General features: G+C 36.4%; 1 protein-coding gene across 1 annotated transcript in view; it reads left to right on the top strand.

Annotated features, from left to right (window-relative positions):
* Positions 1–24,212, top strand: part of C9 (complement component 9) — a 91,247-nt gene that overhangs the window by 22,036 nt on the left and 44,999 nt on the right. The window contains exons 5-6 of the mRNA XM_011944402.1: positions 2,866–3,004; positions 20,034–20,294. Of these exons, the coding sequence (XP_011799792.1) occupies positions 2,866–3,004; positions 20,034–20,294 (400 nt within the window). The remainder of the gene's footprint in view (positions 1–2,865; positions 3,005–20,033; positions 20,295–24,212) is intronic.

Raw genomic sequence — 24,212 nt, 5'->3', positions numbered from 1 at the left:
AAAAATATCAGTGCTGTACGACCCAGCATCACTACTGCATTTATATTTATTGATTTTATTTTTCAAGTGGTAAAATAATTATATGTTAAAATACAAGTAACAGCAACATTATTAGGAATTACATTCTTTGCATCTACTTAAGATGAAAAATATTAGATATTGCACTAAAATGTACAGGAAAGCATAATTTATCAAAATTCCTTTATAGGGGAGACAAACAGAATATCTGAAGGCCATTACCCTCATCACATGCCATTTCCATCTCTGAGCTCTTACCCACACATTTCTCCTGCACCAGCCCCATCCTAATTTACCCACCCCTCAAAACCCAAATCAAATCTTTCTTCTTCTAAAACTCTTTTAATGACGTTCCCATGGTGAGTTCTTCCTCCAGAAGTCTCAATGTGTAAAGCACTCACATGTACCGCTCATTTGGCACAAGTACAATCCTCCCTTTCTACCCATCAGGGATTGGTTCCAGGACCTTCCACACATACAAAACTTTTAGGATGTTCAAGTCCCTGATATAAAATGACATAGTATTCACACATACCTATGTATGTCCTCCTGTACTCTTTAAATAATCTCTGGGTTACTTATAACACTTGATACAATGTAAATGTGATATAAATGGTGCTATACTATAAGGCAAAAAAGTTTGTACAATCTTATCATAGATGTAATTTTTTTCCAAATATTTTCAATCCATGATTGGTTGAATCCAGACACAAAGCCCACAGATATGGAGGACTGACTGTGTATTCTTCCTTGGTCTAGTTTTCGAAATTGGTGCTTTTATGTTCTACTCCTTAATTTGAACACAATTCGCATGGAAGCAGAGAGTATATATAAACTATCTTAATATTCCTCCCTGCCAATTGCAAACGCTGTACCACACATAGATATAGTAGTTACCTAAGAGCTAATCATCAATAAAAACAAAGGTTGATTTCATTGTTCATTGAAAACAAAGAGGTCCAATGTCTCTGTTAACGCAGCTACACGGGATATGTAGTTCACTATCATATAAAGAAAATGTAGCTGAGGTCTTGTTTAAGAAACAACCCAGGTCACTTGCTTCCACTATTTTACGTCTTTGTGGTGGACAGGTTGCATCAAAACCTTAGTGATACAAAAATAACTGTTTATTTCTCACAAGACTGGGCTTCACTGGGAGATTCGCCTCAAGCTGCAAGAGCTGGGGTGGTTCTGCTTTTCAATGGGGTCAGTGATAGCCAGGTTGAAGGGGCAGCGGCTACCCATTAGAAGCCCTTTTCAAGGCAATGGCACAAATACACGAAAGCAAAGGCAATGAATGAGACCTCTTCATGCCCATGCTTTGAACTGGCCCACTGTCACTCTCAACTACATGCCATTGGCTAAAGTAAGTCACATGGCCAAGCACAAAGCCACTAGGGAGGGAAGTACACTTTACCTGTTATAAGGTCATGGCAAGGGTGTAGATGCAGAGATGGGTAAAGAATTGAGACCAAAATTTTAATCTATCATGAGGAATAAGGTGTTTAAAAATGTAAATCAAATATATAATTTATTTTCTTTTTTCTCATATTCATATTAATAGTTCTAATTTTTGTCCCTATATTAGAACTTTAGGGCCATAGCATTTTTCATGAAAGGTATTTTGGTGGGACAAGCAGTGAGAGGTGGTCGATTTTACCTATATGTCAGCCTTGAGGAAGATATTTATGCGTCAGTTTGTTAACTTGCTTTCCATTAAAGTTGAACCACTTTAGATTCACTAGAACTTTGTAGATTCAAAGTTTATGTAAAATGTGCTATTTGTATAAAGATGTTGTTTTTAACTAACCCACTAGCAGCAGGAAATCCTTTCAATTATTTCTCTTGCATAAGCCATGGGTTTGTGGTAAACTACCCACTCTTTGACAAATTGGTCTTAAAACCAACATCCAGATTTGTAATCCAGTTCATTGGAGTTAGGAATGTGGCCTAGGGCAATGGAAGAGTTTGTGTTTTTGTGCCAAGGTAAGTTCCAGATTTGATCCGCAAACCTATTGGCCTCCCTGGCTTGGGGCCATTTATTCCAGATACAGCCTAGACAGCAGTGACTGTTCCTCCAATTAACAGACGTGTATTTCACAAGGAAATAACTGCTTCTTGTTCGTATATTGTTTCTAAGCCTAGAAGTAAAATTTAACTTTTTAAAAAACTAAATAAGATTTATATTTATGAATGAAAGCTTGCCAAATAAAAATATTTTGCTGTGGGAAAAAATATAATTTTTGAGAATGCCTTTCCAGGATGCTGAAATTTTTGTGTTCGTCTTGGAAAGTGTAATGGAAATAATACAAGCCTGGAGGGAATGAGGTTCTTGACAAGCAATGAGACAGCTGGAGGAAAAGGCTTAAGTTTAAAGAAAATAGGGAGAGAGAGAGAAAGCCCCAGTGTTGATCCATAAATGAAAAATTACATGCATATGTTATATTGGCCCCCTGAGATGCTGTGTTCTCAAATAATTTAAATAGTTGGTATTACAGCATCAGTTATTGGTTCACTAAGGGAGGTTAGGTAAGAGTTACAGCAGTGAAGTTAAAACTCCAGGAACCAGATGGTCCCACGTGCCTTACTTATTGCATTTCTTTCATTGCACTCTAAACAGTGCCTTAGCTGCCTAGAAGAGTTCATAAGGCCCTCCTAAGGTATGCTTTCTGCCAGGGACACTAAGCCAAGGTGAACAGGCTCTTGCTTCTGTTTCTGATTATAGCACACACATATTGGGTGACGGTGACATGAACTGAAGCTGTCTCACTTTTTCCAGCTACAGAGGGCTGCCTTGCATTATGTTGTGCTATTTTCCACTTCTGATACTACTCTGTTCATTCTCAGGATCAACATTTTAGGGATGGATCCCCTAAGCACACCTTTTGACAATGAGTTCTACAATGGACTCTGTAACCGGGATCGGGATGGAAACACTTTGACATACTACCGAAGACCCTGGAACGTGGCTTCTTTGATCTATGAAGTAAGTCTCTTCGGAGGAAAACACATAGTTCAAATTTTGGCTGAAAAATTGCTTCAGTAAGTTTAGTACCAAACAATGTGAAAAACTCAGTAGAATGATAATTTCACATGAACACAAGACTCAAAGAACAGGCGATGTAGTTTGGATCTCTCTAGAAACATACAATTGTGTCTTCTCAATCCTCAGTAACATGCACCTAGTGATAAAGATGTGGCAAATACCTAGACTCCATAGAGAGAATTATCTAAGGATCTAAGATAACTAAAAATGAAATCAGTGCTGATTGAAGTAGTGATAACATTGCTTCCATGCTACTTGAGTTTTGCTGTTATTGTTTGCTAGCCTCTTGATGAAAACTCACCTTTGCGTTGGTTTTCCTTCAGAATCCCCCTATGAAGAGCCTGCTTGACTAATGTGAGTGGCTATTTTCACTCACCTTAAACACCTCTACCTCTTGAAAACGATTTATAAAAATGATTTTCACTCTATACAACACTATTCCAAACTTAGCTATCTTTCCTAAAGTCACCTAATTCTCTGGAACGATGACAGACTGTAGCCCTCCACCATTAAAAGGATTAATATTTATCACCTTTAGAGATTCCTTCTTTGTTCCAAACAAGATATAATAAATAATAAAAATAAGCTTGCTCTGACCCAGGAGCTACAAGAGTCTGTTTCTCAAAATGGTCCCATTGGTAAAGAAGACCCTTAAGGTCTGCTTTATTCAGTTATAACAAGATTCTTATTGTTATCAGTCCCACGAGTTTGAAAAATGTGTATGCTTTTAAAGAAGCATGGTTAATATTCCTTTACTTTCTGAAAATATAATAAAACAGTCCCTACATATTGCAGCCAGAAGCATGTTTTCTCATGAATGCTAAGACTGTCGTATCTTGACCATTTGACTGGCATGTTTTTTTCACATGTGGTCATGTTTCTTATACCTATAAGTCAGAATATAAGTCAGTTGCCAACAAATTTGAGGAAATCTTTTGGACTGTTGGTTTTTCCCCATAATACCAGGTTAAACTTCTTTAAGCACAGATTTTTGGAATGGAAAGATGGCAATTGTTTTTAAAAAGTATTAGATAACATTCTATTTTCTTAAATAGAAAATACCAAACATGGTCACCTTGGTCATTGCTGATGAGAGAAGGGTTATTGTTGTGCTGATTTAGTTTGTTTGGAGTTTAGTCTGCATTTTAGAGTTTTCCTGTTTTCACCACTGTGATCAACTCTTAGCTTCTCTAGTGGGGTAATAACTTGTATGACATAGGATGGTGAAGGCTAGGGGCTGCCCAGGACTGATCTTGAAGCCACATTTGGTGAGGAAACACTGCTTTTCCTTATCCATAACCCTGGAAACAGATGTGTTTCAGCATTTCAGAATGTTTGGGATTTTAGAAAGGTGATGTGGGGCTTACCTGTATATAACATACATCAAAGTGGAGTTTGAGCAGCATCGCATAGTCTAACACATCAATATTTCTGTAGCAAAACTAATCTATGTTCACATATGATGGGAAAAATAAAGATTATAGATATCTTTTACTAGTTCAGGTAAGATTAATACCTCCAAAAAAGTTTGATGTCAAGCTTATTAGAAAGAAGATAGTAGTTGTGAACTTGAATATTTATGTGGTGCCAACCAGGGCAGTGGGAGTTGAATAGGGGTTGGCTAAGGCCTCCAAATCACTCCCTTGCTGCTCCCACTGCTGATAATCACCTTATTCAAATCTGTTATGGTCTCAGAAAATAAGTAGCCAAATTTGTTATTATTATACATAAAAGAACACAAACTTTTATGAGGGGAAATATCTACTTTAACTCCTTAGAGGGAAATTTTTCTTTAGTTCCTACTACTTAATGAAATATGTCATTTACTTTCTCATGTGTATCAGTAATACCTGAAGGCAAATTATACATATTATACTTCTTTATAGCTTATTACCAATACCAACTCAATATAATACTCACCAGTTTTTGTTGGATGATTTTTTAACTCTTGCCTTAGTTATTTATTGGCAATAATTTATTGGCTTTCGTTTTTGACAGAATGATACTGGTCCATTATAACATGGGAATACACCTAAATAATTACATCTTATTATCATCCATTCATACTCTCTCATTTAGGGTCTTTTGTCTCAAATGGGCTGTGGTTTTAGAGCTATTCTGCTCAGGTTGAAATTCCACCTCTGCCCCTTAGTGCTGTAAAATCTCAGGCAAATTACTTATCATCATTGTGCCTCAGTTTCTTTATCTATAAAATAGAAATAATAATGCCTACCTCATGGAGATAAATAGGTCTAAATATGTGAAACACTCAGGAAGTCACTGGCACATAGCAAGCCCTCAATAAATATTAGCTATTATTCATTTTAGAGTATAATTAGTAAAAGACTTAGCCAAAGCTAGGTACATAATTAGTGGTCACATAATAGGTCAAGATTTACTGACCACTTTATAAATTAACGGTAATGACCAAGAACAACTGTAGTCAGTAAAAAGGGAAGAGGGGAGTAGTGATTGCATTTATAACTTAGGTCCTCTTCTGCTTACTTTTCTTTGGTTCTTTCTTCACTTTTGTTGTTGAATAATAATTTGTAAGCCTAAATCATGTTTCAAGTGTTCATTATAATTCTTCTTAAATCTGAGTCGCCATGAAAATGTAAGAATTGGTAGATGAACAAAACTTTGCAAAATGCACCCAGTTTATAAGTGTACTTTTCACCCCAATCCTGCCAAAATCCTGGGTGACTTCAATATCATGTGGGCCGCCAAGTATTTTTTGTTGCCTCATAACCTCCTATACCATTTTACTATAGCCACTGTCATTTCTGGCCGCCTAACCCTTGCCTTGTCTTTACCAGAACTTTGCTGTCTCTGAAATCTGAAAATCCAGCTTTTAACCCTCTCATCTTATCACCATTGTCTAACCTTTCAGCTATCGCCCTCATTTATGCCCACAAACCTCTACTTGGCCTCATCTAGACCTTCAGGCTTTTTGGAATCTATTTTTCTCCTGGTGTATCTTGTTCCTCCTACTCTAAATTATTTTGTTCATCCAAGCTAGATCCATTTTGACTACATTTGCCAATATTAGCAGTGTCCTTGCTTTCCATTCCTCCTACAATCCAGAAAAACTCTGATTTGGGATGAACTTTATTATTTTCTGCCCTACTTGTAAACTTATACTGCTGAACGCTAAAGAGAAAATTATGCTCACACAAAAACAGCTAGCATTATAATTTCAACGGGATCCTCCACACTGTTCAGTAGGTCCATGATACCTTCTGAGGCTTTCCTCATTCTTGTTCTTCACAGGAGCAGGCTCAATCTTTCAGCAACACCGTCAAGCCTCTTACTGTTACTCACCGTCTCGATCCTGGGTGCAGCAGATGACGTTAGCTCCAACTTAACAGAGAATATCCGAGTCTTAGGCAGGAGCTTTCCCAGTTGTTTCTTCAAAGTTATTCTATGTACTTACTTTGCTACTCGATCCATCTTTACATCCTTCTATTCTCTCAGTAGGAAGTTATTCTTTCTCCTCCCTAGCCTGGATCCCACCCCATGGACCTTGCTAGACATTCTACTAAGCCTCCACTCAACCTTTCCTTCTTTTTCCTTCCACTCTGGGCTTCATATATAAATATTTTTCAAAGGTCTCATCTAAAAAGAAACAAATGAAGAAACTTCTCCCATCTCTATATACCCACGTTGTCTACAGTTGCTATCTCAACATATGTGCATTGCATTTATTCCCCACTCCCTGTTATCTTGTGTCTATTCATTTTTCAACCCTCTTCAAGTCTATCTCAAGCTTATTTTGAGCTCCCTTTTGGAGAATCCTTAAATAGTATTGAACTCTTTGCAGAGTTCCTAGTTTGCTTCACTAATTTCTCTCTATATATTCTTCTTGAGTGATTTCCTTTTTCTTTTCTCCTATGGCTTCGATTTTCAGTCTATTCTGATTGCATACAAATCCTATGTTACCAGCCCACATCTCTCTTTGAACTAGACGCTTGTATATCCAGTTGTCTGCCATTGTCACAGAGTCAACATACCTAAAACCGATAACCAATCTTACTCCCAATTTTCTGCTTCTTGCTCTTGAATTCTCTGTCTTGGTAAGTGGAAATAATATCACCCTAGTCATCAAACTCAAAACCTGAAATCCCTCCTTAAGACATTCTTTACAAACTCATTTCCCTCAAAACCCACAATATCCAATCAGTCTTCAATTTCTATTATTATAATCTCCTTTAAATCTGTTTCTTATTTCCCTGCCACTGCCTTAAGCTGCCATCACTTCTCATGTAGGAATGACTCAAAATTGTCTACTTAGTTTATAGCCTCTAGTTTTTCTCAACTTCAATCATTCCCCACATTTCAGTATAAAAATAATAAATCTGATCATTCTCCTTGCAGCTTAAATTTGGTGAGTGTCTATCTATAGCCTTCAGTGCAGTAGTCAGTCTCCTTGGCAAGGAGTACAAAGTCAATCCTGATCTGATTTTTGATTGCCACCCCACCCTCAGCTTTCTCCTCTGAATTCTCCATCTTCTAAAATGCTTCTCCTACAAATAAATGCAATATGCTTTGATTTTTTTCTCTATTTTGCTGCATAATAAGTATTTTTTGATTACTATCTCAGTCTTTTATTGACCACAGAATCCTGAAAAACGAATACTGTATACTATGCTAAATAAATGCCTATTGAATGAATAAAAAATTCATGCCAGCATATTAACACTCTAAGTTAATATTTCTAATGAAGGCAAAGAACAAATATTTAATTGGAATTGCCATTAAAGTTGACAGCAAAATTGCAAGCAGAGGCTTAATAAATATTCCAACTATTCTTTCTACTGGCAACTTAAGCCCATTTAGAAAATCTAGCAGCAGATAAAGCTTACTACATACCTGGTCATTTGTCCCATGTTGATGTTTCTCAAGTGGAAAATATGTGGTCTTCCCCTACAGAAACTGCTGTCTTGAAAGGGACTCTGTTCTACAAATAAACTCATGCATTCAAGGTTGAAGTCATAGGCAGGGGTCAACTCGTGAAAGCACTCATGTACCATAATAAATACACTAAGCATAATCCTGAGCATAATGAGGGAGCCACTCCGGAGAGCAAGATGCTAAGAGTTTCATTTTAGAACTTCATGTTTTGTAGAAATAAATTTTAAGGGAACAAGACTAGAGGTAATGAGAACAGAAGGAGGCTATTTTATGGTCCAAGAAGCAGATGACGAAAGGCTAATCTGGGTCTGTAATAGTAGAGATGAAGAGGAAGGATAAAATCCAGCATATTTAAGAATTAAGAGATTAGTAATAAATTGGAGATAGTATAGCATATGATCAGTCACAAGGTTCTGAATTAAGACTCTCTGGGTTTAAATTTTGGTAAATTCCTCCACTTATCATCTATGTGAATTTGGGCAACTTAGTTATCTTTCCTGGATCTCAATTTCCATCATAAAATGGCATGATAGTAGTATACACTTCGTAGAGTTTCAGAAATATTAAATGTGTTAATAACTGTGAAGTGATTAGAACAGTGCCTACCACAAACTAAACTTTCTATAGATGGACCTTACAAAAATGGAAAGCCAAAAACAAACAAACAAACAAATAGAAAAAACAACCACACACACATACACACAACCAGTGAATTATAGGCCATCAAAAGAGATGTGGGAAATTGGATGTGCAGGAAATCTACCAAAGAAGGAGTGGATTCTAAGAAGATAATGATTCAAATGCTGATAATTTTGAGTTTGAGGGTCTATATGACATTAGATGGAGTTATCCTACAACAAGGAGATTATTTGAATCAAAATGGAGAGAATGATCTAAATTGTAAAAAGAGATCTAGGTGTCCATTACCATATACATAATCATTGCTTTTTTTTTTTTGAGATGGAATCTCGCTCTGTTGCCCAGGCTGGAGTGCAGTGGTGCAGTCTCGGCTCTCTGCAACATTGGCCTCCCAGGTTTAAACGATCCTCCTGCCTCAGCCTCCTGAGTAGCTGAGATTAGAGGCCTGCGCCACCATGCCCAGCTAATTTTTGTATTTTAATAGAGACGGGGTTTCACCATGTTGGTCAGGCTGGTCTCTAACTCCTGACCTCATGATCTGCCTGCCTCGGTCTCCCAAAGTGCTGGGATTACAAGCATGAGCAACCACGCCTGGCGATCATTGCATTCTTAAGAGTGCCTGAGATTACCCAAGAAATGTACAATGAGGGAGAAGAGAAGAACATAGAGACTGAAGTCCTGGAGCACACAAATGTTTAAGACTTAGGCATAGAAAAAAATATTCTATAGATAATAGAGATGAATTGTACTTGTTATCCTTTACTAACTGTCAAATTACCCCAAAACTTAATGGCTAAAGGGTTAAGAATGTGAGAGTAGCTTGGCTAGCTGGTTCTGGCAGAGGGGTGCCTCAAGAGGTTACAATGAATCTGTTCTTCATAGGTTTCTTCTCTCAATTAGTGAGAGATGGCCTTGATAATAATATGTGATTTATGGTTTTATTATCCATTTGTACAAATAAAATTTTAATGACATCTTCAACAGTTTTTTCTACTTACTCTCTATTTACAACTGCCCTCCAAACCTCCACAACTTGCACTCCGAAATATTTCTTCATTGTGTCTCTCTCTTCCATTTTTAGTGCCATAAGCAATGTTTATTTCTTTTCAAGGAGCATTATATGAACAAATTCTTAAACAGGATAACTTCAATTGACCCCTATAATATGTCTGCCTCCTAGAACATGCAAGCCACTTGACCTTCTCTCTCTGAATCTAGCTTCTCGAACATCTGTTTATTCAGTACTCATAAAGAAACTTCCTTCCATCTTTGTGTTTTTCTGCTTTCTGTAATCTTGCCCCTTGGTCTCTTCTTCTAAGACTTTTGCTTTTCTTTCTATGATGGTTACAAGTATTGGTACATTTCATAATGCTTAACATTGAGCCTAGACTTCTTTTGGCATGGATAGATTTTTGCATTTCCCAATTCAGCTTTTGTTCCTATGCTTTCTGGGATGACCCCATCCTCACAGTTTCAGGCTGTACTCTCAGCTACCATCCCGGCATAGTGAGAAAGGCTGCTTTTTCTTGAGTCATTCAACAACATCCTAATTGATACCCTGACCAACAATCTATTATATTTGAAAGTGGCCCTCTACACTGCTGAGTTGATATTTGCCTTATGCCATTTACTTTCTAATCATTTCACATACAAATGCAGGTGCCTACAAATTACACCCCTCTATCAAAAAGCCACGATGCCACCAGTATTGTTCTTTTTTCTCACGATTGCTTTGGCCATTCAAGATTTTCTGTGGTTCCATACAAATTTCAGGATTGTTCTTTTTATTTCTGTGGAAAATGACATAAAATTTTGATAGGGATTGCACTGAGTCTGTAGATCATATTGGGCAGTATTACTATTTTAACAATATTAATTATTTCAAACCATGAATATTGGATATCTTTCCATTGATTTGTATATTTTCCATTTCTTTCATCAATGTTTTATGAATTTCATCATACAGCTCTTTCATCTCCTTGGTTAAATTTATTCCCAAGTGTTTTCTTTTTAATTCTGTAGTAAATAGTATTTTTAAAAGCTTCTTTTTCAGATAGTTTGTAGCTAGTGAGTAGAAATGCAACTGATTTTGCATGTTGATTTTGTATCCTGCAACTTTACTGAATTTGTTAGTTCTAATATTTTTTGTCTTTCTTTGTTTTTTGGGTGGAGTCTTTAGGATTTTCTACATCAAAGATTATGTCATCTGCAGACAATTTTACTTCTTCCTTTCTGACTTAAATGCCTTTTATCTCTTTCTTTTGCCTAATTGCTCTAGCTAAGACTTCTAGCACTATTTTGAGCAGAAATAGAGTGGGCATCCTTGTCTTGTTCCTGACGTCTGATAAAAATTTTCAGTTTTAACCACTGAGTATAATGGTCAATGTGGGCTTGTTGTATATGGCCTTTATTATGTTGAGATGCATTCCTTCTCTCCAACAAACCTAATTTGTTGAGAGTTTTTCTAATCTTTAAATGACGTTGAATTTTATTGAATGCTTTTTCTACATCTATTGAGATGATCATATAATTTTTATCCTTCATTCCATTAATGTGGTGTATCACAATTGTTGATTTGCATATGTTAAACTATCCTTGCATCCTAGATATAAATCTCACTTGATCATTGTGTATGATCATTTAAATATATTTCTGAATTCAGTTTGTTTATATTTTATTGAAGATACATATACATATATGTTAATCAGGGATATTGGTTTGTAATTTTCTTTTCTTGTAGTGTTTTTGTCTGGCTTTGGTATCAGGGTAATGCTGGTCTTATAAAATGAATTTGGAAATATTCCCTCTTCTTCAATTCTTTGGAATATTTTAAGAAAGTCTAGGATTAGTTCTTCTTTAAATATCTGGTAGAATTCATCAGTGATGCCTTCAGATTCTGGGCTTTTCTTTCATGGGAGACTTTTTGTAGTACTGATTCAATCTTTTTAATCATTATTGGTCTGCATTTTCTATTTCTTCATAATTCAGTCTTGATAGGTTGTATGTTTCTAGGAATGTATCCATCTCTTCTAGGTTATTCAATTTTTTGTGCATAATTTTTCATAGTAATATCTTACATTTATTTACATTTCTGTGGTATCGGTTGTACAGCTGTCCCTCGGTGTCTATGAGGAAATGGTTCCAGGACCGCTCACAAATACCTAAATCCTTAGATGCTCATATAAAATGGTGTGATATTTGCATATACCCTACGCTCAGCCTCCAGCATAATTTAAATATCTCTAGATTACTTAGAATACCTAAGTAATATAAGTGCTATTTAAATTTAAATAGTTGTTATACTGTAATGTTTAGAGGATAATGACAAGGGAAATAGTTTGTACATGTTCAGTACAGATGTAACCATTGTAGAATCAACTACATTTTTGATCCGATGATGGTTAAATCCATGAATGCAAAATCCGCAGATATGAAGAGCCAACAGTAATGTCTCCTCTTTCATTTCTGATTTTATTTGAGTCTTCTCTTTTCTTCCTGAGTTAGCCTAGCTAAAGGTTTGTTCATTTTGTTTCTTTTTTTAAAAACTAACTCTTGGTTTTCTTGGTCTTTTCTGTTGTTTTTCTGCTACCTATTTTATTTATTTCTGCTCTGATCTTTATTATTCTCTTACTTCAATTAACTTTAGTTTAGTAAGCTTAGTTTGCCCTTCTTTTTCTAGTTCCTTAAGATATAATGATAGGTTGTTTGAGAAATTCTTTTTTGATGTAGGCTTTTATTACTATAAACTTTTCTCTTAGAACTGCTTCTGCTGCATCCCATAAGTTTTGGGATGTTGTGTTTTCATTTTTATTTATTTTAAGATATTTTTAAACTTTTAATCTCTTTGTTGACTTATTGCTCAGGAACATGTTAATTTTTCCATATTTGTGAATTTTCCAAAATTTCTCCTGTTATTGATTTCTAGCTTCATACCATTGTGATCAAAAGAGATCATTAATATTATTTTAATATTCTTAAAATGTTTAAGATTTGTTTTATGGCCTAATACATGATCTATCCATAAGAATGTTCCATGTGTGCTTGATAAAAACATGTATTATGTTACTTTGGATGGAATGTTCTGTGTATATTTGTTAGGTCTACCTGGACTAAAGTGTAGTTCAGTTCCAATGTTTCCTTAATAATTTTCTCTCCAGATGACCTGTCTATTGTTGAACGTGGAGTATTGAGAAGTTCCCTACTATTATTTTATTGCAGTTTGTCTCTCCTTTCAGATCTATTAATATTTACTTTATACATTTAGGTGCTCTGATGTTGGGTGCATAGAAATTTAAATATTCTCTTGCAAAATTGACCCCTTCATTATTATATAAGGATCTTCTTTGTCTCTTCTTACAGTTTTTGACAAGTCAAAATTTTATCTGGTATGTTTAGCTATCCCTGCTGTATTTTGGCACTTAAAGGTGAAGTGAGTCTCATAGGCAGCATGTATAATAGTTGGGGCCTGCTTTTTAATCCATTTAGCTACTCTACATCTCTTGATTGAGTACATTTAAGATAATTATCGGTACGTAAGGACTTACCACTGCCATTTTGTTCATTATTTTCTGGTTGTTTTGTATGTTCTTTCTGGTTGTTTCTCTCTTGCTATCTTCCTTTGTGATTAGATAATTTTCTGTACTGATATGCTTTAATTCTTTGCTTTTTATGTTTTCTGTGTTTATTATAGGTGATTTTTTTGTGGTTTTCATGAGTTACCATGCAGCTTACATAAAATATCTATAGTTATAATAGGCTATTTTAAACTGTTAGCAACATAAATTCAATCACATTTTTAAAACTTCTACACTTTTCCTCCCCACATTTTGTTTTTGATGTCACAATTAACACCTTTTTATATTGTGTATTAAACTATTATAGCTATTATTATTTCTAATAGTGTTGTCTTTTAATTTTCATACTACAGATATACTTGATTTGTACATTATCATTATGGTATTAGAGTATTCTGAATTTGACTATGTACTTAATTTTACCAGTGAATTTTGTAATTTCATAAATTTTTTATGTTATGAATTTTCATTCTTTTCTTTCAACTTGAAGAACTCCTTTTAGCATTTCTTTTTTTTTTTTGTTTTACCTAACAGAAATACATATTTTTATTTACCAAAAGACATGTACAAGACTGTTCATGGTAGTTATATTAATAATAGGAAAAAAATTGGAAACTACCCAAATTCCTGTAAGTAGTAGATAAATTGTAGTATATTCACACAATGAAATACTTTTTAACAGTGAGAAATAAACAATCTACAACTGCATTTAACAGTATGGTTAAGTATCATAAACAGGTTTTGATGCATATATCTTCACATTTTTTTTTTTCATCACCAGTCCATTTACTTTTAATTAGCAATATATTTGGGGTTTTTAACTCCTACATATTTTTCTTTTTCTTTCTTTCTTTTTTTTTTTTATTATACCTTAAGTTCTAGGGTACATGTGCATAACGTGCAGGTTTGTTACATATGTATACTTGTGCCATGTTGGTGTGCTGCACCCATCAACTCGTCAACACCCATCAATTCGTCATTTATATCAGGTATAACTCCCAATGCAATCCCTCCCCACTTCCCCCTCCCCATGATAGGCCCCGGTGTGTGATGTTCCCCTTCCTGAGTCCAAGTGATCTCATTGTTCAGTTCCCACCTATCAGTGAGAACATGCGGTGTTTGGTTTTCTGTTCTTGTGATAGTTTGCTAAGAATGATGGTTTCCAGCTGCATCCATGTCCCTACAAAGGACGCAAACTCATCCTTTTTTATGGCTGCATAATATTCCATGGTGTATATGTGCCACATTTTCTTAATCCAGTCTGTCACAGATGGACATTTGGGTTGATTCCAAGTCTTTGCTATTGCGAATAGTGCCGCAATAAACATACGTGTGCATGTGTCTTTATAGCAGCATGATTTGTAATCCTTTGGGTATATACCCAGTAGTGGGATGGCTGGGTCATATGGTACATCTAGATCTAGATCCTTGAGGAATCTCCATACTGTTTTCCATAATGGTTGAACTAGTTTACAATCCCACCAACAGTGTAAAAGTGTTCCTATTTCTCCACATCCTCTCCAGCACCTGTTGTTTCCTGATTTTTTAATGATTGCCATTGTAACTGGTGTGAGATGGTATCTCATTGTGGTTTTGATTTGCATTTCTCTGATGGCCAGTGATGATGAGCATTTTTTCATGTGTCTGTTGGCTGTATGAATGTCTTCTTTTGAGAAATGTCTGTTCATATCCTTTGCCCACTTTTTGATGGGGTTGTTTGTTTTTTTCTTATAAATTTGTTTGAGTTCTTTGTAGGTCCTTTTAGCATTTCTTACAGGAAGGTCTAGAGGTAATGAACTTTCACAGCTTTAGTTTCTCTGGGAAATTTTTTATTCCTTCATCATTTATGAAGGTCAGAATTGCCAAGTATACTGTTCTTGGTTGGCAGTTTATTTTTCTTTCAGTACTCTTGAATATATAATCTCACTATCTCCTGGATTCAAGGCTTTTGCTGAAATATCTGCTAGTAATCTTATGTGAGCTCCCTCATATGTGATGAGTTGTTCTTCTCTTGTTTTCAAAATTCTCTTTGTTGCATGACTTTTGAGTTTTACTGTAATGTGTCTAAGAGAAGATCTCTTCAAATATAGTGTATTTGGGGTTCTTTGGGCTTCATAGACCTGGGTGCTCATTTTTTTCTCCACTTTGGGGGAATTTGCTGTCATTATTTCTTTAAATAAGCTCTCTACACTTTTGTGTTTCTCTCTTCCTTCTGGGGCACCGTAATACATATACTGGTTCACTTGATGGTGCCCATAGTTCCCACAGGACTTCTTCACTATTTTTTATTCTTTTCTATTTTTTGTTTTTCTGATTGGTAATTTCAAATGAACTGTCTTTGAGCTTATGATTCTTTCTTCTGTGTGATAGAATCTGCTACTGAAGCTCACTATGAAATTTTTCAGCTCATCTGTTGTGTTAACTCCCTAAATTTGGTTGTTTGTGCTTTTTTATGCTATCTCTCTATTGAACTTCTAATTTTGTTCATATATTTCTTTCCTGATTTCATCTAGTCTTCTGTCTGTATTCTCATGCAGCTCAATGAGCTTCTTTAAGATAATTATTTTGAATTAGTTTTCAGGCAATTTGTAAATTTCCACTTCTTTAGGGTCAATTACAGGTGCTTTATTTTGTTCCTTTGGTGGTGTCATGTTTCCCTGATTATGTGTGATCTTTGTGGCCATGCATATCTATGCCTTCGAAGAAGTAAGCACTTATTCCATTCCTTAAAGACTGACTTCAGCAGGGATAACCCTTCATTAATCAGTTTGTCCAGAGATTCTGGGCAAGTCATCTGGCATGGTCCACAAGCAGGCTTGATGCTGGAGTCCTTGAGCAGACGTGATTGGCTCCTTGATTCACTGGAGAAGGCCTGGAGCTTGGGTCTGCTGGAACGAGCCTGGTGCCTGTATCCATAGAGGTCAGCCTAGCACTGGAGTTTACAGAAGTGGGCCTGGACCCTGGATCCAGTGGGTCCACTGGATCTTGAGGCTATAAGGACCATCCTGGAGCCTGAATTCATGAAGGCTGGCCTGGAGCCTGGGGCCAATAGGGCTGGCTTTGCACTGGGATGGGCCTAGAGGCTGTATCCCTGGTCTCAGGCCTGATTTTTGGATTTGCAGTGGCCATTCTGGCACTGGGTAAAACTGGAGCCTGAGTCTGCAGAGACCAGCCTTTGAGACTGAGTCCCAGATTCTGGCCTGGTGCCTGAGGTCATGGAAGCTGGCCTGAAGCTGAGATATATGGGTGCCAGCCTGGCATAGCTGGAGGCTTAGTCTGCAAGTAAAATCCTGAGTCTGGGGATACAGGGATCAGCCTCATTCTGGGCCTGTCTAAAGCCTGAGTTGAGGCTGGAACCTTTGTCCATGAAACTGGCTTCAGGCCTGAGGCCACAGAAGCTGGCCTGCCACTGGTTAAGCCTGGACCCTGTATCTATAGGGTGCTGGGATGTAGCTAGAGTCAAAGACTGGAGTTTTATTTAATAAGTAATTGTAAAAGAAGTGGTTTTCATTTTATTTTGTTTTAAAAGAGGAGCCATAAAAGCTTGCAGCAAAAATATTTCTTAGTCTGTTGTATCAGGAGAGGCGAAGTGATATTTCGGGTAAAACTTGAAACAGGAGTGGGAATTAATCAACCTGAGGCCTATGATTTGTGTGTATGTGTGAGAGGGAGTGTGTGTGATGTGTGTGCTATGGGAGGATTGGGGGGGGGAAGAGTAAGAGAACATTCCAGAAAGTCAAAGCAGCATAAAAGGGACTTAGGGTAAGAACAGCATGGGTTGTGGAACAGCTAGATGGCTGACACACAATGATGGAAAGATTGACTAGAAATAAACCTAGTTTAGACTATATTAAAGTCATCAGAAATACATTGGAAGGATCTAAGTAGGGAAGTAGCAGTGGTTAGTTTGCTTTTCCCTGTTATGCTAGGAAGTTTCTTCAACATGCCTTGTTTTAAAGATAACTATATACATTTCAGTCTTTTCATGAGACAGTAGTAGCTTTAGGTTTCCCATGCAGAACAACCACTCAATACATACTACTAAATCCAATTCATGACACTGTCTGAAGATACAGGTGTCCCCTTCCCAGACGAGTTACACCTAATTCAGAAGATCTCTGAAAAGAGAACTGAAGCACTTATATATCAACCCTCTCATTGACAATAACCTGACAATAGCCAAGTTGGCAAAAAAAAAAAAAAAGTTTAATTGAAAGTTTAGTGTTGAAGGAACATACCTCAAAATAGTAAGAGCTGTATATGAAAAACCCACAGCCAATATCATACTGAATGGGCAAAAGATGAAAGCATTCTCCTTGAAAACCGGCACAAGACAAGGATGCTTTCTCTGATGACTCGTATTCAACATAGTATTGGAAATTCTGGCCAGTGCAATCAGGCAGGGGAAAGAAATAAAGAGTATTCAAATATGAAGAGAGAAAGTCAAATTATCTTTGTTTGCAGATGACATGATCCTATATTTAGAAAACCCCGTTGTCTCAGCCCAAAAGCTTCTTAAGCCAATAAGCTACTTCAGCAAAGTCTCAGGATGCAAAATTAATGTGCAGAAATTGCTAGCATTCTTATATACCAACAACAGGCAAGCAGAAAACCAAATCATAAATTAATTCCCATTCACAATTGCTAAAAAAAAAAAAACCAAAACTTGTAAAAAAACGCACGTGAAGGACCTCTTCAAGAACTACAAACTACTGCTCAGGGAAATCAGAGAGGACTTAAGCAAATGGAAAAACATTTCATGCTCACAGATAGGAAGAATCAATATTGTGAAAATGGCCATACTGCCCAAAGTAATTTATAGATTCAATGCTATTCCCATTAAACTACCACTGACATTCTTCATGATTTAGAAAAAAAAAACTAATTTAAAATTCATGTGGAAACAAAAAAGGGCCTGTATAGCCAAGACAATTCTAAGCAAAAAGAACAAAGCTGGAAGCATCACACTGCCTGACTTCGAACTATAGTACCAGGCTACAGTTATCAAAATATAATGGTACTGGTGCAAAAACAAACACATAGACCAATGGAACACAATAGAGAACTCAGAAATAAGACTGCACACCTACAACCATCTAATCTTCAACAGCTCTTACAAAAACAAGCAATGGGAAGAGTATTCCCTATTTAATAAATAGTGCTGGGAGAACTGGCTAGTCATATGCAGAAAATTGAAACTGGACCTCTTCCTTATGCATTATACAAAAATTAACTCAAGATGGACTAAAGACTTAAATGTAAAACCAAAAGCTACAGAAATCCTAGAAGAAAATCTAGGCAATACTATTCAGGACACAGGTGTGGGCAAAGATTTCATGATGAAAATGCCAAAGCAATTGCAACAATAACAAATATTGACAAACGGGATCCAATTAAAACCAAAAGCTATAAAAATCCTAGAAGAAAATCTAGGCAATACCATTCAGGACATAGGCATGGGCAAAGATTTCATGATGAAAATGCCAAAGCAATTGCAACAAAAACAAAAATTGACAAATGGGATCCAATTAAACTAAAGAGCTTCTGCATGGCAAAAGAAACTACCGTCAGAGTGAACAGGCAACCTATATAACAGGAGAAAATTTTTGCAATCTATTCATCTGACAAAGATCTAATATCCAGAGTCTATGAGGAACTTAAACAAATTTACAGGAAAAAAAAATAACCCCATTAAAAAGTGGGCAAAGGACATGAACAGACACTTATCAAAAGAAGACACTCATATGGCCAACAAACATATGAAAAAAAGCTTAACATCACTGATTATTAGAGAAATGCAAATCAAAACTGCAATGAGATACCATCTCAAACCAGTCAGAATGACAATTATTAAAAAGCCAAAAACAACAGATGTTGGCAAGGTTACAGAGAAAAAGGAATGCTTTTACACTGTTGGTGGGAGTGTAAATTGGTTCAACTATTGTGGAAGACACTGTGCCAACTCTTCAAAGATCTAGAAGCAGAAATACCATTTGATCCAGCAATCCCATTACTGAGTATATATCTGAAAGGATAGAAATCGTTCTATTATAAAGATATATGCATGCGTATGTTCACTGCAGCACTATCCACAATAGCAAAGACTTGGAATCAACTCAAATGCCCATCAATGATAGAGTGAATAAAGAAAATGTGGTACATATACACCATGGAATACTATGCAGCCATAAGAAGGAACAAGATCACGTCCTTAGCAGGGATATGGATGGAGCTGGAAGCCATTATCATCAGCAAATTAACACAGGAACAGAAAACCAAACACCTCATGTTCTCACTTATAAGTGGGAGCTGAATGATGAGAACACGTGGACACGTTGGGGGAAAAACACTCACTGGGGACTGCTGGGGGTAGGAGTGGGAGAGCATCAGGAGGAATAGCTAACAGATACTGGATTTATACCTAGGTGATGGGTTGACCTGTGCAGCAAACCACCATAGCACGTTTACCTATGTAACAAATCTGCACATCCTGCAGATGTACCCCAGAACTTAAAATAAGTTGAAAAAAAAAAGTTTGCTATATTATAAGCCCTTTATATGCATTATCTCACTAAATTTTTATAAGACCTTTTGTGCTAGATACGATGAATATCCGTTTTATAGACTAAGAATCATACTAAGCACATAGAGATTGTTGCATAATCACTTTAAAGTCACAGAGTCTGTATTTGAACCGCAGGAATCTGACTCCAGCACTTTTGCTCTTAAGTCCTTTGTTCTACTGCCTTTCAAAGAATTGCTTGATTTCTGTTTGGTTCTGTTCTGCTTGTTTTTCCTTTTGTTTCGTATCTTGTTTTTAACAACACTTTTTAATTCTCTTTTAGACCAAAGGCGAGAAAAATTTAAGAACCGAACATTATGAAGAACAAATTGAAGCATTTAAAAGTATCGTCCAAGAGAAGACATCAAATTTTAATGCAGATATATCTCTAAAATTTACACCCACTGAAGCAAATAAAGTTAAAACTGAAAAGTCTTCTGCGGAAAAAGCCTCCTCAGATTCTTTACGTGGCCGGGGTAGTTTTCGGTTTTCATATTCCAAAAATGAAACTTACCAACTATTTTTGTCATATTCTTCAAAGAAGGTAAGACCAAACAGTCAATATAGGAATATAATGGAAAGGTTCCAAACTAACCAGACTCTTTAAGTATTTAGAGCAAATAGAAATCATAAAAAGGAAAAGAAACATAGATCAAATTCTCAAATATGTAGCTAGCACGTCAGAAAGAATACTAACTGGAAAAAAAATCTGGTAGAACCTTTGGCAGTGGTAAATGAATCATATGTTTGGTGGTAGTGAGCAGAAAATGTGTATTAAGAATTTAGAGCATTTTTTGACTGAGACTGTGGTAATATACCATTCAATTTATATGATGATCAGAATTTTAATGAAGAATTGTACTGAAGAATTCTGGTAATTCATTGCAATGCCTTACCTACAATGATCACTGTTTATTAACTACAAAATGTGTCTCTAAAGGAATGATGCTATGAAATTATACACATTGCACACAAAATTGGTCTGATTACTTTGTAATCATACATTTAATTTGAGACTTTGAAAATGTGTTGTGTTTTTTTTTAATATTTGAGCCAGATTTTGAAGTTTGTTCTACCACTCTTGGAATAAATGTAAAATATACTCTCTGTAATCAACATGTTGCCAGTAAAATGCTCATTCTTCCTTTTCTGATACCACAGTCACCTATTTAGACAAACTTCTCCCACATTAACAATAATAATTCACTTTTAGCACTTACATTATGTCCAACTATGTAACTGTTTTGTAGGGGTCTATACATTACCTCTCTGTTTACAAGCATACCCACTCAAGTGTACAGGTGGAAAACTCTTTAAATCATTCAACAAATGTTTAATTGTGAGCTCTCTGGCCTAGATACTTAGAATACATTTGTGAACCAAGCTGATGAAAATTTTTGTCCTCATGGGGTTAAAAGGTCCACAGAAAGAGACAGCCAAAAATAATACATATAATAGAAAAAAAGAAGTAATGTGGTATTTACAAAGTATTAAGTGCTGTGGTATACAAGGAAAATTAGTGTAACATGAAGGAAAGCAGGGATGCCTGCATGTGGCATGATTAAAAAGGAAGTTCAGGGTCAGCTTCGTGGAGATGAGAGCTGACCAAAGCTTTGGAGGAGAGGAAATAGCCAAAGAGTAAGATTTCAGATTATTTATCTGATGGAAGGGACTGTTAGAGAAGTCTCTAATGTAAGAAAAACCTGGTGTGATAAAAGTTAGTCAAACTGAATCAGAAAGATAAAAAATTTAAAAAGTTACCTTGAATCAGATCATGAAGAAGTTCCAAGTCCACTCAGCATGGCTTTTTTTCTGAGTGACACGGGAGGTCACCTGAGGGTTTTTATTTTTATTTTTAATTTAATTAAATTAGTTTATTTATTTTGAGATGGATTTTCACTCTTGTTGCCCAGGCTGGAGTGCAATGGTGTGATCTTGGCTCACCGCAACCTCCGCCTCCTGGATTCAAGCAATTCTGCCTCAGCCTCCCGAGTAACTGGGATTATAGGCATGCACCACCACGCCTGGCTAATTTTGTATTTTTAGTAGAAACGGGGTTTCTCCATGTTGGTCAGGCTGGTCTCGAACTCCCGACCTCAAGGGATCTGCCCACCTTGGCCTCCCAAAGTGCTGGAATTACAGGTGTGAGCCACCGTGCCTGGCCTACTTGAGGGTTTTTAATAGAAGATTGACATTCCCTATTACATTTTAAATGATTACTCAAGGTATTCTGTCAAGAAGAGATCATAGGTGCTAAGAGCCAAAGCAAGGAGTCTTGCTAAAAGTTATTGAAGGGATCCAGGTGAGACATGATGGTAGTTCAGTAGTTCAGATAGGACAGTTATAGAGTCAAACATAAGTCCAAGGTTTTTGGCCTGAGCAACTAGAAAAATGGAGTTGCTAATAAACTTGCTCAGATAGAGCAGGTTTGGAGAGGGAGACCAGTAGTTAAATTTTAGTTAGGTTAAGTTTGAGGTGTTTATTATACATCCACTTGGCAATACCAAGTAGGAGTTGGTGTTATGAGGCTGGAGTTTGGGGAGAAGACCTGGAATTGAGCTATACATTGACTTGTTGACTTAGTCATGGGGTCACTAACAGAGTTAGTGTACATAGAAAATAGAATACAATCAAATACCAAACTTGGGGAACTTCAATAGAAAATAAGTAAAACAAACCACAAAGTGCCCAATAACTTTGCTACTTAGAGTGTGATCTATGGAACAGCAGCATCAACATCGCTAGGAAGATAGAATCTTAAACTGTGCTCCAGAATTGCATTTTAACTGAATCAGTATTGCATTTTAACAAGATTCTCCAGGTGATTTGTTCACATTTTATAGTTAGAGAAGCACTGGCCTAGAAGACAAGAAAATAATCTCTAGTAAGAAGAAAAGAGTGATGAACTGTGTCAATTGCGCTAACATGTCAAAGAAGATGAGGGCTAAGAAGTGATCATAGGCTTTAGGATTATGAAAGTCATTGGAGACATTGACAAGAGACGTTTTGTTGGAGTAGTGAGGTCAGGAGCATGAATGATGGGAAGGGGAGAATTGAAAATGCACAGTATAGAAAACTGAATAAATTTTGCTTCTAGTGAGGGCAAAGAAACGGGTAGTGGCTGGGCAGGCAAGCTAGGGCAAGGGAAATTTTTTGTTGATTTAAGATAGAAGAAACAACTGTGTATTTGGATGGTAATGAGCTAAGAGTTACCTTTGAAGTAAATTGACCCAAAGAACATCACATGTCTTTCTTACCCCAAATCCCAAGATATACTTCCCAGTTTTAGCAAAACTGAAAAGAAATCCAAATATGCTGTGAATAAAGCATTTGAGAATTCTTGTGCAAGTCAGGAGATGAAGAGCTCATTGACCTATAACATACAGGCTAAGTCACTATAAGATTTTTATTAAGGACTGGATCACCCACTGTCACCTAAAGTTAAATCATGATGACAACAATGTGCTTTAAGAACACAGACAGTTTGGTGTGATGTTCATATATCACAAGGTATATCTTTAAAAAGAAATAAAATATTTTAAACTCCCACATAATCATCATATGTTAACCACAGCTGTTAGGAGACCCTCAAAAGATCCATTTGCAAAATTGTAGGTGTCAATTGTAGTTTAGTTTTCATCAGGACAAGCTATGGCATTGAATCACACAGTTCACTGCCCTAGTTTTCTCCGGGAAAGGTAAGCCATCAGCCCTGGCCCTGGAAACATTTAACTGTTGAGTTGTTTAGGCTGACTTGAGTTCCGTGTCTCAAAATATTGTCTGTCCTGTCTCTGTCATTAAAAATTGAGAGGGTGGACTGGAAGGGACAAGGAGACCTCAGACCTGGGTTTTTAGTACCAATGCCTTCAAGTATTATTTGTATGTTTTGGACCAAATAACTTGATATCTTTAAATTAGTTTTCTCATCTGCATAATAGTAAGATTGGGCTTTATAGATAATGCTTCCATTTCCTTCCACTGTTGTTTTTAAAACAACTTAGGTATAATTTCATAAAATAAAATGCAAAAATTTTAAGTGTATAGTTTCATGAGTTTTGATAATTACGTACATTAGAGTAGCCACCTCCTTTAGCAAGAGAATTTTTTTAATGTTTTAACACAGAAGACACAAAAGCATATTTAGATGGGAATTATTTAAGATCTATGTTTAAAATACATTGAGTTAAAGAACATCACACCGCCTGTAATCCCAGCACTTTGGGAGACTGAGACGAGTGGATCATGAGGTCAGGAGATCGAGACCATCCTGGCTAACACGGTGAGACCCCGTCTCTGCTAAAAAGTACAAAAAACTAGCAAGGCAAGGTGGTGGGTGCCTGTAGTTCCAGCTATTCGGGAGACTGAGGCAGGAGAATAGCGTAAACCCGGGAGGCGGAGCTTGCAGTGAGCTGAGATCCGGCCACTGCAATCCAGCCTGGGCGAGAGCAATACTCCATCTCAA

This window comes from Colobus angolensis, unplaced genomic scaffold (genome assembly GCF_000951035.1).
Source record: "Colobus angolensis palliatus isolate OR3802 unplaced genomic scaffold, Cang.pa_1.0 Scaffold230, whole genome shotgun sequence".
NCBI classification, from domain to species: Eukaryota; Metazoa; Chordata; class Mammalia; order Primates; family Cercopithecidae; genus Colobus; species Colobus angolensis.
The sequence above is the reverse complement of the archived record's forward strand: the minus strand, read 5'-3'. Positions and strand labels throughout refer to the sequence as shown.